The 20,626-nt window shown below is 44.8% G+C and overlaps 1 protein-coding gene across 4 annotated transcripts in view; it reads right to left on the reverse strand.

The window, feature by feature from the left end:
* Positions 1-9,047: 9,047 nt before the first annotated feature.
* Positions 9,048-20,626, reverse strand: part of LOC143770330 (cell adhesion molecule CEACAM1-like) — a 48,673-nt gene continuing 37,094 nt past the window's right edge. For 3 of the 4 annotated variants that reach the window (XM_077259853.1, XM_077259852.1, XM_077259851.1), the window contains 3 exons: positions 15,647-15,696; positions 11,147-11,179; positions 9,057-9,599 (listed from right to left, as the gene is read on the reverse strand). In XM_077259853.1, coding sequence (XP_077115968.1) covers positions 9,552-9,599; positions 11,147-11,179; positions 15,647-15,696 — 131 coding nt within the window. In that variant the 3' untranslated portion in view covers positions 9,057-9,551. Of the gene's footprint in view, positions 9,600-11,146; positions 11,180-15,646; positions 15,697-20,626 lie in introns of all 4 variants that reach the window. The other variant, XM_077259850.1, reaches the window with a different exon arrangement.

Genomic DNA, 20,626 nt, shown 5'->3' on the forward strand with positions numbered 1-20,626 from the left:
TGTGCAGATGGCACTTCTGAGCCTCAACTGGCGGTGTTGGAGCCCAGGAATTACAGTTCAGGTGGTAGAAAGATGAACACAACAGGAGACCTGGATACTGTAGACAGTCACCCAATTATTTAATCAGGAAGAGGAGTGGCAAATTCCTGTGAGATCCAGGTCGGACTCTTCGTCATCCGTGCCGGGCTCTGCGGGCATCACTCCATAGGGTTTCTCAGGCACACTTCCTGTCTCACACAGCTGTTCCATTTCCTCTGTTCGATCAGGATGCTGTGAGCTGACAGCCAGCACACTCTTCACCTCAGGGGACGATATTAGTGGTTCCTCCATCTCATCGATGAGGCCTTCAAAAACGAGTGCCGCAGGAACACTTGGCACTTTCTCTCCTTCTTTGGGAACTTGTGCTGGGCAAGGTAGTAAAGCACTTAGGTGGTCTTCTAGAGTCGACATCCCTTTCTTCCCTCCGGGCTGAGTCTCACAGACAGAACCTTCAGACCCAAGCTGGAGTTCCACCCGGCTCGCCTTCACACGTCAGGACAGCGCAGTCATTCCACCAGAGATGCTCGACACCTTCTCCACCTCTCCTTGGCGTCCGACATTTTGGTACTGTCTTGCTCTAGGTGGAACACTTCTGTTCTTGCCGTACCATTCCCTCCAGGGACAACGTTCCCTCCAGTTAGCAGGACCTTCAGAGGGGTGAAAGGATCTCGGCCACCGCTTTTCTCGGGTAGGGCAATCTCTGGACAGGTGTCCCACCCTTCTGCACGCCAGCACTCATGTCTGCATCTGTCTGGAGGGCGCTTTCGTTTGGATCGTCGATCTCGGCAGGAGACATCTCTCATCTGCGGTTGCTCTTCACTCCAGGATATGGAGTTACACTCTGGAGCTGCCACTGAAGCCTTCTTCATGCTGCGCACCTCTCCTCTATCTCCCTCTGGCTGCTTTCGCACGTTACCTCGGGATATGCCGCTGATCCCCAAGACTGCAGTAAGGGCTCTCCCCAGACTCTCAATCTCTTCCCAGATTCTTCTTATCTTCAACCAGGAATCCCGGGTCCATGTCATCGCCTCTTCATTCTGACTGGGTGCTCCGCAATGGTAGCATGTAGGCAGTCTTCTTCGCCGAGCGGCGCTAGTCTCACTTTGGGAGGCGGTCTCTCTATATCGCACCTGAGGGCTGTACTCTGCAGCAGGGGTCTTCTTATATTCAGCCACTTCCTCATGGACCTGCTTCATCTCCTTTTTCAAGTCTTCTACCCATTGAGGGGCGGTTACCTCCCTGCTCCATACCTTCCCCACTGGCACTACCACCCCTTACTCTTGCTCGCGCGTGCGTGCCTCACTCCCGACCTCAGAGAAAGTCATATCTGGCTTTACACGCATGCGCTCTCGCAGGGCCTGTTTCATCAACACATCTCGCAAGCCTGTCACCAGTTGGTCTCGCAGCACAACGTCAACTGCCCCCACACCTACGCCGTCCTTCCGCATGATGGCAGTATGAAGCTCCTGCAGGGCATTCATATATTGCGTCACAGTCTCTCCCTCTCTTTGTACCCGGTGAAACAGTCACATGCGCAGCTCCCCTACGTCAGTGGGGTCCCCATGCGTCTCCTCAAGTATACAGTTGTGGCCAAAAATATTGACACCACTGCAATTCTGTCAGATAATACTCAGTTTCTTCCTGAAAATGATTGCAAGCACAAATTCTTGGTATTATTATCTTCATTTAATTTGTCTTAAATGAAAAAACACAAAATAGAATGAAGCAAAAAGCAAAACATTGATCATTTCACACAAAACTCCAAAAATGGGCCAGACAAAAGTATTGGCACCCTCAGCATAATACTTGGTTGCACAACCTTTAGCCAAAATAACTACGACCAACCGCTTCCGGTACCCATCAATGAGTTTCGTACAATGCTCTGCTGGAATTTTAGACCATACTTTTTTGGCAAACTGCTCCAGGTCCCTGATATTTGAAGAGTGCTTTCTCCAAACTGCCACTTTTAGATCTCTCCACAGGTGTTCTATGGGATTCAATTCTGGACTCATTAATGGCCACCTTAGAAGTCTCCAGTGCTTTCTCTCAAACCATTTTCTAGTGCTTTTTGAAGTGTTTTTTGGGTCATTGTCCTGCTGGAAGACCCATGACCTCTGAGGGAGACCCAGCTTTCTCACACTGGGCCCTATATTATGCTGCAAAATTTGTTGGTAGTCTTCAGACTTCATAATGCCATGCATTCTTTGAATGCCTCTTTTTTTCTCCTGTACACTCTATGTTGATGCCTTTGCCCAAAAAGCTCTACTTTTTTCTCATCTGACCAGAGAACATTCTTCCAAAATGTTTTAGGCTTTTTCAGGTAAGTTTTGGCAAACTCCAGCCTGGCTTTTTTATGTCTCGGGGTAAGAAGTGGGGTCTTCCTGGGTCTCCTACCATACAGTCCCTTTTCATTCAGACGCCGACGGATAGTACGGGCTGACACTGTTGTACCCTCAGACTGCAGGGCAGCTTGAACTTGTTTGGATGTTAGTCAAGGTTCTTTATCCAACATCCGCACAATCTTGCATTGAAATTTCTTGACAATTTTTCTTTTCCGTCCACATCTAGGGAGGTTAGCCACAGTGCCATGGGCTTTAAACTTCTTGATGACACTGCGCACGGTAGACACAGGAACATTCAGGTCTCTGGAGATGGACTTGTAGCCTTGAGATTTCTCAGGCTTCCTCACAATTTGGTTTCTCAAGTCCTCAGACAGTTCTTTGGTCTTCTTTCTTTTCTCCATGCTCAATGTGGTACACACAAGGACACAGGACAGGGGTTGAGTCAACTTTAATCCATGTCAACTGGCTGCAAGTGTGATTTAGTTATTGCCAACACCTGTTAGGTGCCACAGGTAAGTTACAGGTGCTGTTAATTACACAAATTAGAGAAGCATCACATGATTTTTCGAACAGTGCCAATACTTTTGTCCACCCCCTTTTTATGTTTGGTGTGGAATTATATCCAATTTGGCTTTAGGACAATTCTTTTTGTGTTTTTTTCATTTAAGACAAATTAAATGAAGATAATAATAACAAAGAATTTGTGTTTGCAATTATTTTCAGGAAGAAACTGAGTATTATCTGACAGAATTGCAGGGGTGTCAATACGTTTGGCCACAACTGTACGTAATACTTTGTCCAGGGTATCTCTTGCCTGAGGGGGTCTGAGCATAATAGAGTCCCGTGCATCTCCCTCTAGGGCCATCACAGCTATTTCTGCCTGCAGAGCCGGAGTCATAGGATGCATCCGCATCATCCCTCAGATGCGCTCCGTCCAACTCCACAACATGACATCGCTCCCCGAGAATTTTGGCAGGTTAACTAACATGGCTCCCAGGGAGATGCTAGACCTGGGGCCTCCCCCAACTGCTTGGTCTGCCTTTTCCGCACTACCGTGTGACATCTTGACGACTTCGCCAAGTGTAATAGAGTGCAGGGTTGAGTATGTCACCACGGAACAGACAGACCAACTGTTGAGGAGAATTTATTAACAGGAGTAAGATTCTCCTCACAGGGGTAAACAGGGGGTTAATAAGGATAAATCAAATGGAAAACAGTTAAGCGGAATCAAAAGGGTTAATGAGTGTTCTTGTAACTTATCAGTCCAGAGAGGTCCTGACTGGAGGGTCCTGATTCCAATGTGGGTACAGTCACCAGCAGCGCTTGATATCCTGAAGTCTCTCCTCTGTCTCCTGAGAACTGGAGACTCCAGGGTTAAGTTTTTTCATCCAGTGAAGCTGAAAGCTGGAAGTAACTCATCCACTCTGCTGCTAGTCTCTGTATATCAGGCTGGCAGGCTTTCTGCAGTAGCAATGCGACACACACCGAGCAGATAACTTGTCACACTCAGGGGTCCTGGCTTGTCAGTGCGGTCACCGGGGCTACGCGCTCAGGTCACTGTCAGGGGATACGTCTTCTCTGATTATGGAGGCTTCCAAGTCTACACTCTCACATCCAGCCTCCACTACAGCTGGTATCTCAGCCTCGGTGCCCTCACGGGGAGCACTCTCTTTCGGGGAGCGTGGCGCTGCCGCCTGCTCTCTGTCTGGCACGCTGTCCCCTCTGTCTCGCGTGCTCTACTCTCCCACTCTTTTCTGACCACACCCCCTCTCTTCCTCTCTGCCCCCAGAAGTCACATGGTCTCCTCTGTCCAGGGCAGAAAGTCTTCCGCCCGACAACCCAGCTGTCTGACTAAGTGGTTCCAGGTAAGGAGCAGGGAAAGCGACCTCCTTACAATACTACAGTAGGACATTTGTTCATGAGGTGGGAGGTGTGATGCTTCCTAAAGATATGCCATGGAAATCAAATTAGGCATTTTGTTACAAATGGAGAGGCAGTTTGAATGTTTTCCTTAGTTATCTGTAGTCCCTCAGGTGGAGGTGTGAATTGTATCCATATAGTGACTCATAAATCCAGGTGTTAAATCGAGTCCTAGTGTCAAAGAATTGAACATCTTTATCAGTTTGAATTCACAAAATTTTTAAGACTTTTAAGTCTGTCATACAATGTCCAGTTCGAGAGAAATGTTTTCCCACAGGCGTGTCCATTTCATTCCTGATTGTGTGTCTGTGTAGATTCATCCTAGTTTGTAGTTTTTGCATGGTTTCTCCAATATTGACACTTCCAGGGCACCTCGTACATTGTATCATGTACACCACATTGGAGGATGTACAAGAAAAAGAAGCCCGTGACCTTATAGTCCTGATTTGTGCTTGGTACACGGACTATATTTGTTGGTAATATGTGGGTACAAGTTTTGCATTTTTTATTGTTACAAGGGAATGTGCCCGTCACTGATGGTGATGAGAGGACACTTCTGGCAAGCAGATTCCTTATGTTAGGGGGCTGTTTGTAGGAGAGAAGTGGTAGTTCTGGGAATATGTCCTTTAATTTGTGGTCTCTATGGAATATGGGTTGGAGATCAGCACCAATTTTCCTTAGGATGCTCATGTGGGTGTTGTATGTGACCACAAGAGGTACCCTGTTGTTGTCTCTCAATTTGTAATCCAGGAGGCTGTTTCTTGGGATCCTTGTAGCCCTGTGGATCTGCTCATCTATTACCAGTGGATGGTATCCATGTTGTAGGAATGTATTCCTCAGTGATCGCAGCTGTAGTTCCCTGTCTTTACTGTCTGAACTGATCCAAATATACCTCAGAGCCTGACTGTAGAAGATGGATTTTTTTGTGTGTCTTGGATGAAAGCTGTTCCATCTAAGATAAGCCGGATGTCCTGTGGGTTTATGGTAAATGGATGTCTGTGTGGCATTGTCCTTGATGTATATGGTCATGTCCAGAAAATGTATTTGGGACTTTGAAAAATTGAGGGTGAGCTTGATGGTTGGGTGGTACTTGTTGAAGTTATTGTAGAAGGTGAGTAGATCATCTTTCGAGCCTGTCCATATTATTAGCAGATCATCAATGTAGCAGAAGTATGCAAGAGATTTAATAGAGCAAGATGAGAAAAATTCTTCGTCTAGTTTCGCCATAAAAATGTTAGCATATTGTGGGGACATTTTGCTTCCCATGGCGCTGCCCATACTCTGTTGGTATAAATTGTTTCCAAAAGAAAAATAGTTGTGATGGAGCACAAACCTGATAAATTGCAGTGTTGGTTCTGTGGCTAGATTGTTCTTTTGAAGGAAATATTGGCATGCTGCAATTCCATCCTCATGAGGAATGTTGAAATAGAGAGACTCTACATCCATGATGGCTAGTAGCGTGTTCTCTGGAAGTGGGCCCTGCGCTGACAATTTGCAAAGAATATCCGTGGTGTCCTGGATATAGCTGGGTGTGTGCCTCACCAAGGGTTTCAGAATGTTCTCCACCCAGCCTGAGATATTCTCAGATAAAGTCCAAATACCAGAGATGATAGGCCTCCCAGGATTACCTTCTTTATGTATTTTAGGCAACATGTAGAAGGTACCTGTTTGGGGATTGTCTGGTATTAGTTCCAGCAGTGAGGATGAAGTGGAATCAAATCCATTGATGATATGTGTCAGTTCCTCTGTGTATTTTTTGGTGGGATCTTCCTGAAGTGGAGAGTAGTATTTTATATCCAAGAGTTGTCTGTTTGCTTCCTGGATGTAGTCTGTCATGTTCATGATGACTGGAGCTCCTCCTTTGTCTGCTGGTTTGATGATGATATATATAATATCAGTATGGAGGAAAGAAAAGCCATACAATCTTTAACCCCTTTCTGACCTCGGACGGGATAGTACGTCCGAGGTCAGAAGCCCCGCTTTGATGCGGGCTCCGGCGGTGAGCCCTCACCAAAGCCGGGACATGTCAGCTATTTTGAACAGCCGACATGTGCCCGTAATAGGCGCGGGCAGAATCGCGATCTGCCCGCGCCTTTTAACTAGTTAAATGCCGCTGTCAAACGCAGACAGCGGCATTTAACTACCGCTTCCGGCCGGGCCGGAAATGATCGCATCGCCGACCCCCGTCACATGATCGGAGGTCGGCGATGCTTCAGCATTGTAACCACAGAGGTCCTTGAGACCACCCTGTGGTCGGCGCTCACGGCACACCTGCATTTCTGCTGCATAGCAGCGATCTGATGATCGCTGCTATGTAGCAGAGCCGATTGAGTGGTGCCAGCTTCTAGCCTCCCATGGAGGCTATAGAAGCATGGCAAAAGTAAAAAAAATGTGAAAAAATAAAAAATATATAAAAGTTTAAATCACCCCCCTTTCACCCCAATCTAAATAAATAAATTAAAAAAAAAATCAAACCTACCATATTTGGTATCGCCGCGTTCAGAATCGCCCGATCTATCAACAAAAAAAAGCATTAACCTCATCGCTAAACGGCGTAGCGAGAAAAAAATTAGAAACGCCAGAATTACGCTTTTATGGTCGCCGCGCCATTGCATTAAAATGCAATAACGGGCGATCAAAAGAATGTATCTGCACCGAAATGGTATTATTAAAAATGCCAGCTCGGCACGCAAAAAATAAGCCCTCAACCGACCCCAGATCATGAAAAATGGAGACGCTACGAGTATCGGAAACTGGCGCAATTTTTTTTTATTTTTTTTTTTTAGCAAAGTTTGGAATTTTTTTTCACCACTTAGATAAAAAATAACCTAGTCATGTTAGGTGTCTATGTACTCGTACTGACCTGGAGAATCATAATGGCAGGTCAGTTTTAGCATTTAGTGAACCTAGCAAAAAAGCCAAACAAAAATCAAGTGTGGGACTGCACTTTTTTTGCAATTTCACCGCACTTGGATTTTTTTTCCCGTTTTCTAGTACACGTCATGGTAAAACCAATGATGTCATTCAAAAGTACAACTCGTCCCACAAAAAATAAGCCCTCACATGGCCAAATTGACGGAAAAATAAAAAAGTTATGGCTCTGGGACGAGGGGAGTGAAAAACGAACACGGAAAAACGGAAAATCCCAAGGTCATGAAGGGGTTAAAAGCCAATAAAAAAACACCAGAACACAGGCAGAGATGCTTACCTGTTCAGGGCCTCCAACAATTGCACTAACCAGGGTGCACCAGGCCCAAGTAGAGATAGCAAATACACAGGTGCAAATAATACTAATGCAGCCAACCTACAATCGGGAATTGGCCGCATGGAGCACCCGTGCAAAAAATAGTCTGTATGTGGCATGTTCACACAGGAATGCAAAGTATATGATGCAAAGCCTATTAATGATGCCATATGTATAGCGGGCTAACCATGATGCATCCTGTGTGAACAGAGGCCACAGTGTACAGAGCCATCTAGGGCCCAGTCGCACCCTGGAAAAATATACAGTGCACCAAAAACATAAAAGCCAATAACAATATCATCATCAAACCAGCAGACAAATGACTCAACATTCGCAGTGGGTCATTTTCACAAATTTGTCAAATATTTTTTGTTTAGCGCAGAATGCGAAGAAAAGACTGAAGTAAGCTGACTCACAATAAATCCTTCTAAATATAAAAATAATTGTTTATTATAGTATTTTATCAATGTCATCAGTCAGCTGTCCTTCATATGTTTCAGACCCCTTCACTATCTTCTTGTCACACATATTTTTTTAAATGGTAGGCTTATCAAGTGTCTGGAAGAGTAACAATCTCTTTGATCATAGAGACAAATGACAGCTCAGCTTTCATTCTACTAGATCTGTCTAGAGACATGTTTTTGTTCATTTCTTTAAATGATGATTCCAGGATATAAGCAAAACTTAATCCACAGTGACTCTGTCTCCTTCAACTAAATGAATGGCTACACCAGGATTCTTGTTGGAACACAGTGTTTTGGGGATTCCTATAGAAACCGCAATGCAATTATCAATGGAGAACACTCTATTAATGTGACCTAGCCTACTACTCTACATACTCTATTTTTACGTTGTCATTTATGATTTTTTTTTCCCCTGGCAATTAAGCACTAATACATTTGTTGGATAGATCTCTCCAATATTTTAACATATGCACAATAATTGCCATTGACATTCTAGGAAATTATATTATTCCCTTCTACAAGTGCAGGTTTGTCATCATCATTTCTATTGCTGCCAGTTTAAGAAGAATCCTGGTCTCCTTGTGCCCTTCTACTGGTTTCCACTGCTAGATTTACCCTGATTCTGAGTACCAGTATCATCATGGCTCCCAATTCCTCTACAACCACCATACTCGCTGCCAGTGTCCCACCACCCTGGCCTACAGTTGCACCCCTATTACCACTAACAACAGAGCTCAATGCTTGTGTCATGTCTTCCTCCTCCAACGCCTCTGCTGAGTCAAGGTGCAAAAGTTTTTAGTTCTTATCCAACTCATCCTCTGTTGTGAAATATCATCCTTAGCATCAAGAGTGCTGTTTCTTAAGAGACAAAGCACCTCATAAAAACTAGAAGTAACAAAAGACAAATACAGCTGTGTGAAAAAGTGTTGGCCCCCTTCCTGATTTCCTATTCTTTTGCATGTTGGTCACACTTAAATGTTTCAGATCACCAAGAAAATGTGAATATTAGACAAAGATAACACAAGTAATCACAAAATGCAGTTTATAAATGAACGTCTTTATTATTAAGGGAAAAGGAAATCCAAACCTACAGGGTCCTGTGTGAAAAAGTGATTGCCCCCTAAGCCTAATAACTGGTTGGTCCACCCTTAGCAACCACTACTGCAATCAAGCATCTACAATAACTGGCAATGAGTTGTTTAAAAACCCTCTGGAGGAATATTGGCCACTCATCGTGGTGGGGGTGGAGTTACACAAAGCAGGAGGACTAGGAGGCACAAAAACTAGTCCTCCAGTGATAATCTCCAAATACTGATTTTATTGAATCTACAACAAGCAGCCCAACAAGTGACACATAGCTGAAATCAGGGTCTCAGCCCCTACATCATATTGCTCTCAGATTGTAAGCAAAAATCTGATGGAAGATTCCCTCTTGGAAGAAGATAAGGCAAAGTGTAAACTGCAGTCAGTGTTCAGGTTTGGCTGCACTCATTGTTGTTGTCTAATAAATATAGATATTCTTCTGTGACGGTGATAGATCTCTTATACTTTAAGCCCAGTGTAGATGTCCTCAGTTTTGAACTGCAAATCCTGCAAGATAAATAGGTAGACATTTTGATTTGCCATAAAAACATCACAAAATATAAAAAAAATCTACAAGAAAATATATAACAAAACAATTCATACTAAGAAGATTTACGAGCAACGAGCGGATAAATTGCTGTCTGATTTTTGATCGGATAGTACACTGACCCATGTTATTCCATAGGGCTGTTCAGATGAAGAATTTTTTTTTCCAGCACGACTGTCTTTGAAAAAATAATCGCAGCATACACCACTCTTTTTTCTGAGTCTAGGATAAGACTCAAACATTAAAAGTCTATGGGTGCGTAAAAAAAAATTGGATCTCACACGGAACATCAAAATGGCATCCAATTTTTACGAATACATTTCTACTATAAAATATGTTTATGCCTTATATCGAGCAAACATCTGGCATCATGCATTGGATATCCTCCTGATGAACTGCTAAAGCGGGGAAACGCGTCGAGGAGAAGAGAAACTGACACACGCTAAGTTATCCTTATAACAAGGAATTTTCTACCAGCATGCCATATGCCCATTTGTTGTTGGGGGATGTATTGTTAGAGATGGATCGTTGTTATCGATCCTGTGAACATCGCTTTTTAGGCCATATTGCTTTTGTATAAGAGTATACTCCTTGTATATATTAATTTTATATGCAATATATGCGGTATGTAGTTAAGGTTATCTAATTAGACACACACCGAGAATAGGAATTATCCATTTGCATGCTAGAGACTTCTCTCTCTTTTTTGAGACGGGGGATACTCTTTCAATATGGGACCTCTCTAACATAATTTGTCTAGGCAATTGTCTGGGAATAAGAGGATATTAACGTATGCAATATATGCGTTGTGTTGGTTATACATTTATGATTATTTATGATGCTTTTTGGAGATCTAGGTTTTGATTAACTGTGTTTTCACCACTACTCCCACCTATATTGTTTTCCCACGTTTTATCTAAAGGGAAAGCGTAGGGGAGTAAGGGACAGCCTACGTTGAGCGGGGGCGCCAAAAAATCGCCTCTTAGGGTGCCAACCCCCGCAGCAAGGCAGGTGTTAGTGGTAGGTGTACCTAGAATCTTAATAGGTTATCAGGACATTTGGTGACTTATTTATCTTTGGTAAAATATTTCGTTAGTGGGTTGGGATTTTAATACAATATCAATAAAAATTGTTTTTAAGGGAATACATGTACGCAGATTTGATATAGATTCCTCTACATATATTTTTTTTTGAACTTACTATAAAATATGAAACTGTATTTGATCATTTACATTTTTTAGTATTGATGTATTAAAACATATCACACACAGACGTAAAAAAAAATAAAAAACACCCGGATGGAAATCGAATGGATGAAAATTAGAAAAAAATTGTCTGTGTTTTCTGGATGAAACTTGGCCGATTTTTCATACGGCCATTAGTAATAATGATTTAAAAAAACACAGTAACTTACAAATGTTTTATTTATTTTACTCGCTTATATAGCGCCATTGATTTCCACGGAGATTTACAGACATCAAAACTTAAAAAGTGTTTCTCTACTCACCATGTATGAAGATTCTTCCTTCGATTGCGCTGCCTGCAAAAGTAAAGTTACATACATGTGAAAGGGTAGACCACAAGTCATCACGTGTCTCTCTTACAGGAAGTTGGTGGGTATGTGAATGCTTATGGCTTAACAAATGTTTCTTTTAGTTGCTTATGTTTTGTTTTACATTATGTTCAATTATTTGTAGGCTTCATGCCCCCAAGGAGTCCGAACGGCTGCTATGTGTATGTGTGGCACCCCAAGAGTCCGGTTGCCACAGTGGCATTGCCTCCCTCACAGGGGGTAATGTCATGCCTGGAAGCAAGAAGGGATACCCTTAGCAGGTACACTGGCATCCAACACCTTTCCTGACTCCTGACCAGAATGGAGAGCTTTAAACACGGTTTCAGGGTAGCTTCCGTATAAGTTCTGGCCTGGAGGCAGGGTTCGTCAGTCAGTCAGTGAGAGACAGTGAAGGAAGAAGCAAGTGAGGAGAACCTGAGGAATTGGAGCTGCGACTGAGCTCACCCAAGGACTAAGCGCCAAAGACCGGACACCAGAGTCCGTGGTTGTGTGGGTACTGCAGGCCCAGCAACTGAATCCGGAGGACAGGAGATTGCAGGTCTCCTGGCCATAACTGACATCCTGAGGCACAGCAGCGAACTAGAGCCTGGAGTCACCACGAGGGAAAAGGCTCAAGCTGCCTGCCATGCAGGGAGTGTTCTAATTTTATGGACAGACAGCAATAGGGACTTGTGGAAAGCTTAAGGCACCAAGGACCTAGAGAGCAGCACAGAGGGAAGACCTCTAAATCCACGTGGCTAAGTGGATCCTGAAATGCTTCCAGGCTGCCCGGACCTCCATGATCACCTGTCACCAGTGCCCCGGACTGCACCTGCAATTAAAGGTAAAGAAACTACAGTCCATGTGCCCTCCAATCATTCCTTCACCCCAACGTCCACATCCCCTCATAGACTGTTCTGGTAGCCCTGGGGCCCTGCTCTGCCTGTGGAGAGCAGAACCATCTCACCTGCATCATCATTGACCCCAGTGGTCTCGTTAAGCAGCGTCGGCCATTTATAGCCAAACACCACAGGTGGCATCATGAACAATCCCCCACAAACATTTCCCTCATTCCTTTTATTGCGCGCCCAGGGCCACGGACAGGGTCATCGCTGCCATGACCACCCCTTTAAGACCCATTCGACCTGGTTCCGAGTACCCCGCAGCCCTAGCGGGTGCTACATATGTAGACTACACCAGTTGTGTCATTCTCCCAGGGAAGGTGGAGGTGTTGGTCAAGCACTGACTCAACGGTGAACATTGAGGCAATGTCAACGCTGAGCTGCAGTGTTGTGTGTGCACTATCTGCAAAATTGGATATTTATAGGCTTCATGTGCCCATGGAGTCCGAACAGCTGTTATGTGCATGTAGACTTCACCAGTTGTGTTATTCTACCAGGGAAGGTAGGGGTGCTGGTTTGTAGGGCCATGTTTTGGTGTCTTGCACTGACTCAATTGTGAACGTTGAGGCAATGTCAATGCTGACCTGCAGTGTTGGTGTGAGGACTATTTGCAAAATTGGATGTCTTTATAGGCTTCACGAGCCCACGGAGTCCGAACGGCTGCTATGTGCATGTAGACTACACCAGTTATGCAGTTATGTCATTCTGCCAGGGAAGGTAGAAGTGTAGATTTGTAGGTCTTTGTTTTGGTGTCTTGCAGTGACTCAATCATGAACATTGAGGTGATGTCAATGCTGAGCTGCAGTGTTGGTGTGCGGACTATCTGCGAAATTGGATGTATGGGTTTAAGCGAGTGAATGTGTACTGTTAATAAGCGAGGAGGTGGCCTACACCAGTAAATTAGTTGGGGGCATCTCAGAGTGTGATACCGATTAAAGCTTTTACAGATCCCATGCAGTTGCCATTGCTGATGGTGCATGTTGGTCTCAAGACCAGTGAAAAGAATAAAATTGTGAGACCTCACTGGAGATATCTGTGAGTCTGACTGGGGCTGTATATGCACAGGATATGGGGTGTGTATTGTGGATGAGGTCTTGGACCGATATTCACAGGGTCTGTCCAATTACTAAAGAGTTGGGATAGCTAGGAATGGAAGAACAAGGTCTGTGGTTGGTGGAAAGGGCTGAGACGAAACCAGAAGATTATTTTTTTTTCAGAGAATTAGCAGCCTAATGGTCAGGACAATAGTAAACAAGCAGAGGAAATATACTTTGAAAAGCAAGCTTTGCTAAGGGGTAGTCACTAGTCACCTATATGCCCAGAGAGGCACCATTGTTTGACTTAACCCATCATCACCTATCTTGATTGCAACATGACCAGCTTCTGGAAAATGAATGTTATGATGCACTGTCTTCTGGACCTGAGCAATAAATCAGCAAGCATTTCCAGATATGTTGGATCATTTCAGAGAAAACATACTTTGAAAGGCTGGCAGGGATTGACGTGTCTTGGATGACTGGTCCAATAGGCCAGTCCTCAGTGGCCTCACCCCACCAATGTGTCCTAGGTTGATAGACACATATTGAGAGAGATCTGACAGTCTAAGGGAGTGGAAAAGAGCAAAGTACCTAGGATCCAGCTTCTCTGACTAGTCATGCAACTCCACTGGATTTTCAAAAACATGGTCGCAATAACAGAGAAATATTCTTATTCTTGTTACCTCTGGTTAGACCTGGATGAACCTTCTGTCTCTGGACCTGTCAGAAACATTAACCACACATCCTACCTTCCCCCCTAAAAAATCATTTATATAACTGTTTTGCCCTTTAAAAGTTAAGCCAGTTGATTCTTTTATACCCCAAAGTGCTTCTTCAGCAGTGAGAAATCAAAATTTGAAGTTGTGTTTGGTGCATTGGGAAATGATGATGCACTTACAGCTTCTCAGCCTCATACTGTATTTCAGACTGAGCAAAACCCTCCCCCAACTGAGTGACAGGCCAGTGGCCATGTAACAGACCAAATGACCTTTCAAACAGCCGGAGGAGGGTGCTGCTAGGTAGGGAAATATTGCTTGAGACTAAAGGTACCTTCACACGAAACGACATTATAACGATATCGCTAGCAATCCGTGACGTTGCAGCGTCCTCGCTAGCGATATCGTTTCGTTTGACACGCAGCAGCGATCAGGATCCTGCTGTGATGTCGCTGGTCGCTGAATAAAGTCCAGAACTTTATTTGGTCGTCCGATCGCTGTGTATCGTTGTGTTTGAAAGCAAAAGCAACGATACCAGCGATATTTTACACTGGTAACCAGGGTAAACATCGGGTTACTAAGCGCAGGGCCGCGCTTAGTTACCCGATGTTTACCCTGGTTACTAGCGTAAAATGTAAAAAAACCAAACAGTACATACTCACATTGCGTCCCCTGCAGTCTGCTTCCTCCTCTGACTCAGCTAGTGATGTGTCGTTCGTGAACGAGCCGACACAAAGAGCCGGCTCCCTGCTGTGAACGATGGGAGCCGGCACACCAGTGAGAGCCACTAAAATCCCTGAATGGCTCTCACTGGGCGTAAAATCCCGGACTTCGGGAGGCGTAACTCCGCCCACCTGTGCAAAACCCCACCCACACTTCAATCTAATTGGGTAAAAGGAAGTGGGTGGAGTTTATGAGTTAGGTGGGCGGAGCTTCAGACGCCTGAATAGATATCCATTTAGGATCCAAAAAGAGCCGATTCAGGAGCCGAAAGAGCCGGCTCTTTTTGGTGAGCGGAGCCATGAGAGCCGGATCACCAAAAAGAGCCGGACTGCCCATCACTAGACTCAGCGCCGCAAAGTGAAAGTGAAAGCAGCACAGCGGTGACGTCACCGCTCTGCTCTCACTGTACGGCGCTCAGTCAGTCAGGAAGTGGACGCAGGGGGACGTGAATGTAAGTATGTGCTGTTTGTTTTTTTTAGATTTTACGCTGGTAACCAGGGTAAACATCGGGTTACTAAGCGCGGCCCTGCGCTTAGTTACCCGATGTTTACCCTGGTTACCAGGGGACCTCGGCATAGTTGATCGCTGGAGAGCGGTCTGTGTGACAGCTCTCCAGCGACCAAACAGCGACGCTGCAGCGATCGACATCGTTGTCGCTATCGCTGCAGCGTCCCTTCGTGTGAAGGTACCTTAAGAAGCTGTAAGTGCATCATCATGTCCCAATGCACTTCCACTTACATGTAGACACAACTTTGATACGTGATATCTTGTTGCTGGAACATCATATTGGGGTTATAAGGGGATCACTTAGTTTATGGTTGGGGTGGTAAAAGATTCTTGCAGGTTCATTTTAAGACTTAGCTTATTCTAAAAACATCTGTGACATTCCAGAGTGGTTGCACAATATTTTTTTAAGGGAACATACAAATACAGAGACTAGAGGTAACGATATTACAGCTATTATATTTGCCCAGGACTTGGGGAGCCAGGCACAAAAAAGGGGAACAGGACGGATTTTCAGTAAATATTTATGTAATTATGTTTCTATGATAACATTGTTAGGACATTGTTATCTACCGTCACATTCTCATAAACATTGACGTGATCCTGTCTGTTCTCCGATGACTCTGGGGAAGAAAGAACAGATATAATATGAAGACAGCATCAAGATATCAGACTATACATTAAGCTAATGATTTTTTATCATTATGAATCACTTTAAGGTAAACCTCCATCTGTCTATACTGCATTGTTAAAAGCCACGGGGACTCAAACATATTATTCGTGCATTCCGAAGACACTCAGTTAGCACACAAGCATGCTAGATAAGACCAAATCCAAGCACATTCGCTCATCACTTTTAAGGACTAATCAACAGATGTATCAATAAATGTCAGGACTTGAAACCGAGCAGCGGTCAAGTATGTGCCCCACCTATGTAGAGCCCTATTAGAATGGAGTGCTGGTCCAGCATTTACACCGGTTCTCCATTTATTGTTTATAGGACTGTGGGAGATAGTTGAGTTCTTATTTTACCAGCAGTCCCATATACAGTGAATGAAACAGTGGTGATTTTCAAAGTTGACTACTACTCTTTTGGGATGAGGCTTTACAGAACCCCGTCCCCTTGATCTGTGGGGCACCCCTAAATGTCCCAATTGTTAAAAGTGTACATGTGTTTTTTTCTAGTTTCTATATACTGGAATAAATACTTGGGCTCCATCTTTATAGGGGTTCACTGTGATGTAATGCTGCAACACTTTATATCCTCATTAATTTAGTGCCAAAAATGCGGATTTGCAAAAATGCATGTAATTCGCGCATGTACAGTATGTATCAATAAGATTTTGTCAAAGCCAAATACCTGGGAAACTCAAAAACAAAATTAATTTATTTAAAGCATGACATGATACCAACAAGAGACATAAAAGGCAGCATGAATAACGAGAAAAACTGATTGTAAAAAAAACGCAAGTAACCTAATTTAAATAATAGGTGCAAAAATTGAGAAAATCTGCAACATCCAAAAGTCACCAAAAGCTCATTGCAGGAATGTAGCCTTACAGCCAAAATTTGAATTGCAGCTGCGACTATTTTTTTTTGAAAAATTTAATTTGTGTGCATGTATCCCAATGGTTTGGTTTATTATTTGCTCCCGGCACTACAATTCTTAGTATGAGAAGTGTTACATAAAGTGGCAACAGGTAAAATTAAGTGACGAACCTTGTCTACACCTGCAGTCTCCCATCCAGCTTCAGTCCCTGTGGGTACTGCTTAGCTTAGAAGTCAGTCCCAGTATCTTGCTTAGGCTGATACTTTCGTCTGGTTACTGCTGGATCTTCAGCCAAGCCTATGGTAACCAGCGGTAGTCAGCGACGAGCGAACACTGGAGACTGTCCAGAAATCACCCTACTGAGCATGCTCATGATCTGGTGACGTCTCATTGGTGGCCGGTCGTCAGCCGCTCTAGTGATGTGGCAGTTCCGAATTGATCCACGGACAAGGTCCTGTCTGATTGCACTTGAACTGTAGGTATAAAAAGGTTCTCAGAGGTGCATGCTGGTGTGCTAGTTTCAGCCTAATCCCATGTGTGAGTGTACTTTGCAACTGTGTGGTCTGTGTCAGCATGTGCTCAGTAGTGGCTGATAGCCGTTAGAATTCTGGCAACCTCCGGAGAGGAGTTTTTCGTATGGATTCACGGCTGAAGTATAGCCACCATAATTCCGGCACCTCGGGAGAGGAGTTGTATGAGTGCTTTTACTGACTGTCTGACCACTGTTGCTATCTGCTCTGTTGGTGAGCTTCCATCCTCTGTGAGGTTAACAGGGATCATGCCTAGCGTCATATCTTTCGTTACTGTGTGCGAGTGACACAGCTCTATTGCTGAGCATCTGCTTCGTTACTGTGTGCAAGTGACACTACTTCATGTGCTGCTCACTGAGTGACTTTTAACTCAGTGCGAGCAAGCAATTTCTCACTGCATTCTCCGCCATTGTTCACATTAGCTGCAGTTTTACACCTCTGTACGGTGGACCCTGGGTTGCGATTGCACTTCCTCATTAAATCTGTTTAGTGCAATCCGCCAACCCTAATGGTATACTAACGCTAGGGTCTGCCTAGCAATGGCGGATGAGCAGCAACTACAGCAGTACATCCAGCAGCTGGGGGGCAGGTTGTCCATTCTTGAGAGGACAACTTCATCAGTGGATTTTACCACAATTACGGCACAAGCAGCCAGTGAGGCTGCTACCAGGGTCGCTGCTACAACACCTGTTCCATCTTTCCCACGTGTCCCACACCCCTGATAAGTTCTCGAGTGATAGTAAGGCTTGCAGGAGATTCGTGAATCAGTTGGATCTCCTGGTCTCACATTTCACACCTGAATGGGCCAAAGTGGGATTCGTAATATCTCTATTGACTGGCAGGGCATTGGAGTGTGCTACGCCACTGTGGGAGTGTAATGACCAGCTGATTCAGGGTGTTTCTCGTTTTCTGGATGCCCTGAAACAGGTCTTTCTGGGTCCCCAAGTGACTCACGACACCGCACTCCAACTCTTGGCGTTGTCTCAGGGCTCTTCGATGGTCCGCCAATTCGCCATCCAGTTTCAGACCTGGAGCTGGATTGGTCAGATAAGGTCCTTATCCTCGTATTTTGGAGGGGCCTAGCTGACCATGTAAAAGATGCACTGGCAACTAGTGAGATACCTACCACACTGGAGGACCTAATTACAGTGTCCACTCACATTGATCTTCAGCATGCCGAACGAAGATTGAAGCAAGCTCAGTGTAGGCAAAGGAGTCGTTTTCCAAACGTTTGCAATTTCTGGCTCAGACTTGCGAGTCTGTGGAGTCCATGAGGGTATCTCAGCCGAAATTTAAATCCCGTCCACTGTGCGCCCTACCAACCTGCTTTGCTTGCAAGCGAGCTGGACACTACGTCAATAAGTGTCCCAGACATTCTAAGAGACAACCACATCCGGTGGCTGTCAGGGAAGGTTCTTTAGACATGGCAGATATATCCTCTAAGGTACAGTTTAAGGTATCTTTATCCTAGGGGCCAACTATCCTCTCTGCAAAGGCCTGTGTGGATTGTGGAGCTGAGAGCAAATTTTGTGTCTTCTGCCTTTGTTTTGCGGCACGCCATTCCTTTTGTCAGGCTCTATAGCCCTGTCACCGTTCGTGTAGTTAATAGGTCCACACTCCCCAATCAAATTACACATCAGACAATACCCCTTACCATTAAGGTGCCCCCTGAGCATCAGGAGAAGATCTCGTTTATGGTGCTCTCTGAGGGCATAGATGAGGTACTGTTGGTCATACCCTGGTTGCGCCATCATTCATCTCATACAGATTGGGCAAGTAGGAGTATATTGGGATGGAGTAAGTCTTGCAAGGGACACTGTCTTAGGGCTCACGTTGAGGTTGGGTTGTCTGAGATCCCTTCAGACAGAACTGCTCTTCCTAAGCACTATGGCAATACACAGACGTGTTCTCTAAACGGAGACTCTTCCACCCCATCGTCCCTACGATTTCCTTATAGAACTTATTCTGGGAGCAGAGCCTTCTTGGGGGGGGGTGTTTACCCGTTGTCTATCCCAGAGACTGAGGCTATGTCGGAATATATCAGGGAGAACCTGGTGAAAGGGTTTATTAGGAAGTCAGTGTCTCCTGTGGGGGCTGGATTCTCTTTCTAAGAAGAGCAGAGAACTTTGTCCTTGCAAAGACTATAAAGGTTTGACTGCCATTACCAACAAAAATAAATACCCTTTGCCACTCATCTCCAAGCTCTTCGATAGGCTATGGGGTGCTAGGATTTTTAGTAAATTAGATCTGTTTGGGGCTTATAAATTATTTAGTATATGAGAAGGGGATGGATGGAAGACTGCATTTAATACTCGGGACGGTCATTAGGAGTACTTAGTGATGCCGTTTGGTCTCTGTAACGCTCCCAGTTGTTTTCCAGGATTTCGTTAACGACAGCTTTCGGGAGCTGTTATCCACTTCTGTAGTGGTGTATCTGGATGACATCCTTATCCACTACCCTGCCCTTGACACTCACTGAAAATATCTCTGTAGGGTCTTCGAGCTCTTACACGCCAATTCCCTTTACGTCAAATTGGAAAAGTGCGTGTTTGTCCCTACCATTTCTAAGGTATTTTATTTCTACCCAGGACTTAGCAATGGACCCTGCCAAGCTATAGTCAGTGATGAACTGGCAGGAACCATATTCCCTTAAAGCGTTGCAGTGCTTCATGGGATTTATCAACTATTACCGCCAGTTCATTCCCCACTTTTCGACCTTAGCAGCTCCATTGGTAGCTCTCACCAAGAAGGGAGCTAAATCTAAGCAGTGGTTTGAGGAGGCTTCTAAGGCCTTTATTTCCCTAAAGTCCCACTTCACTAGGGCACCTGTGCTACATCGGCCCAACATGTATAAGCCCTATACGTCGCGGCTTGTGATTGGTCGCGTGACCGCTCATGTGACCGCTCACGCGACCAATCACAAGCCGCGACGTCATCGCAGGTCCTACACTCACTGCATTCTTAGGAACGGAGGCTGCCGGTTACATCGCTAAGGTCCAGGGTCCGCCGGAAGGGTGAGTATATCCATATTTTTTTATTTTTATGCTTTATTTTTTACATGAATATGGATCCCAGGGCCTTAAGGAGAGTCTCCTCTCCTCCAGACCCTGGGAACCATACACTGGGAACTTCCGATTCCGATTTCCGATATCACAAAAATATCGGAACTTGGTATCGGAATTCCGATACAGCAAATATCGGCCGATACCCGATACTTGCGGTATCGGAATGCTCAACACTATTCATCTGGTTCCTTTTCCATGACTTCCATCAACATGGGCCTTGGTGGTATTATTCGTGAAACATATTTTGCGCCTTCATGGGATGCCTGACAAGATTGTCAGTCCTCAGTTCACGTCTCGGTTCTGGAGAGAGCTTTGTCGGCTGTTTAGTATTGAGCTCGATCTCTCCTCTTCTTACCATCTCGAGACGAATGGGCTGGTGGAGAGGGCCAACCAGACTCTGATCGCATAC

Source organism: Ranitomeya variabilis, chromosome 4 (genome assembly GCF_051348905.1).
Source record: "Ranitomeya variabilis isolate aRanVar5 chromosome 4, aRanVar5.hap1, whole genome shotgun sequence".
NCBI lineage: Eukaryota > Metazoa > Chordata > Amphibia > Anura > Dendrobatidae > Ranitomeya > Ranitomeya variabilis.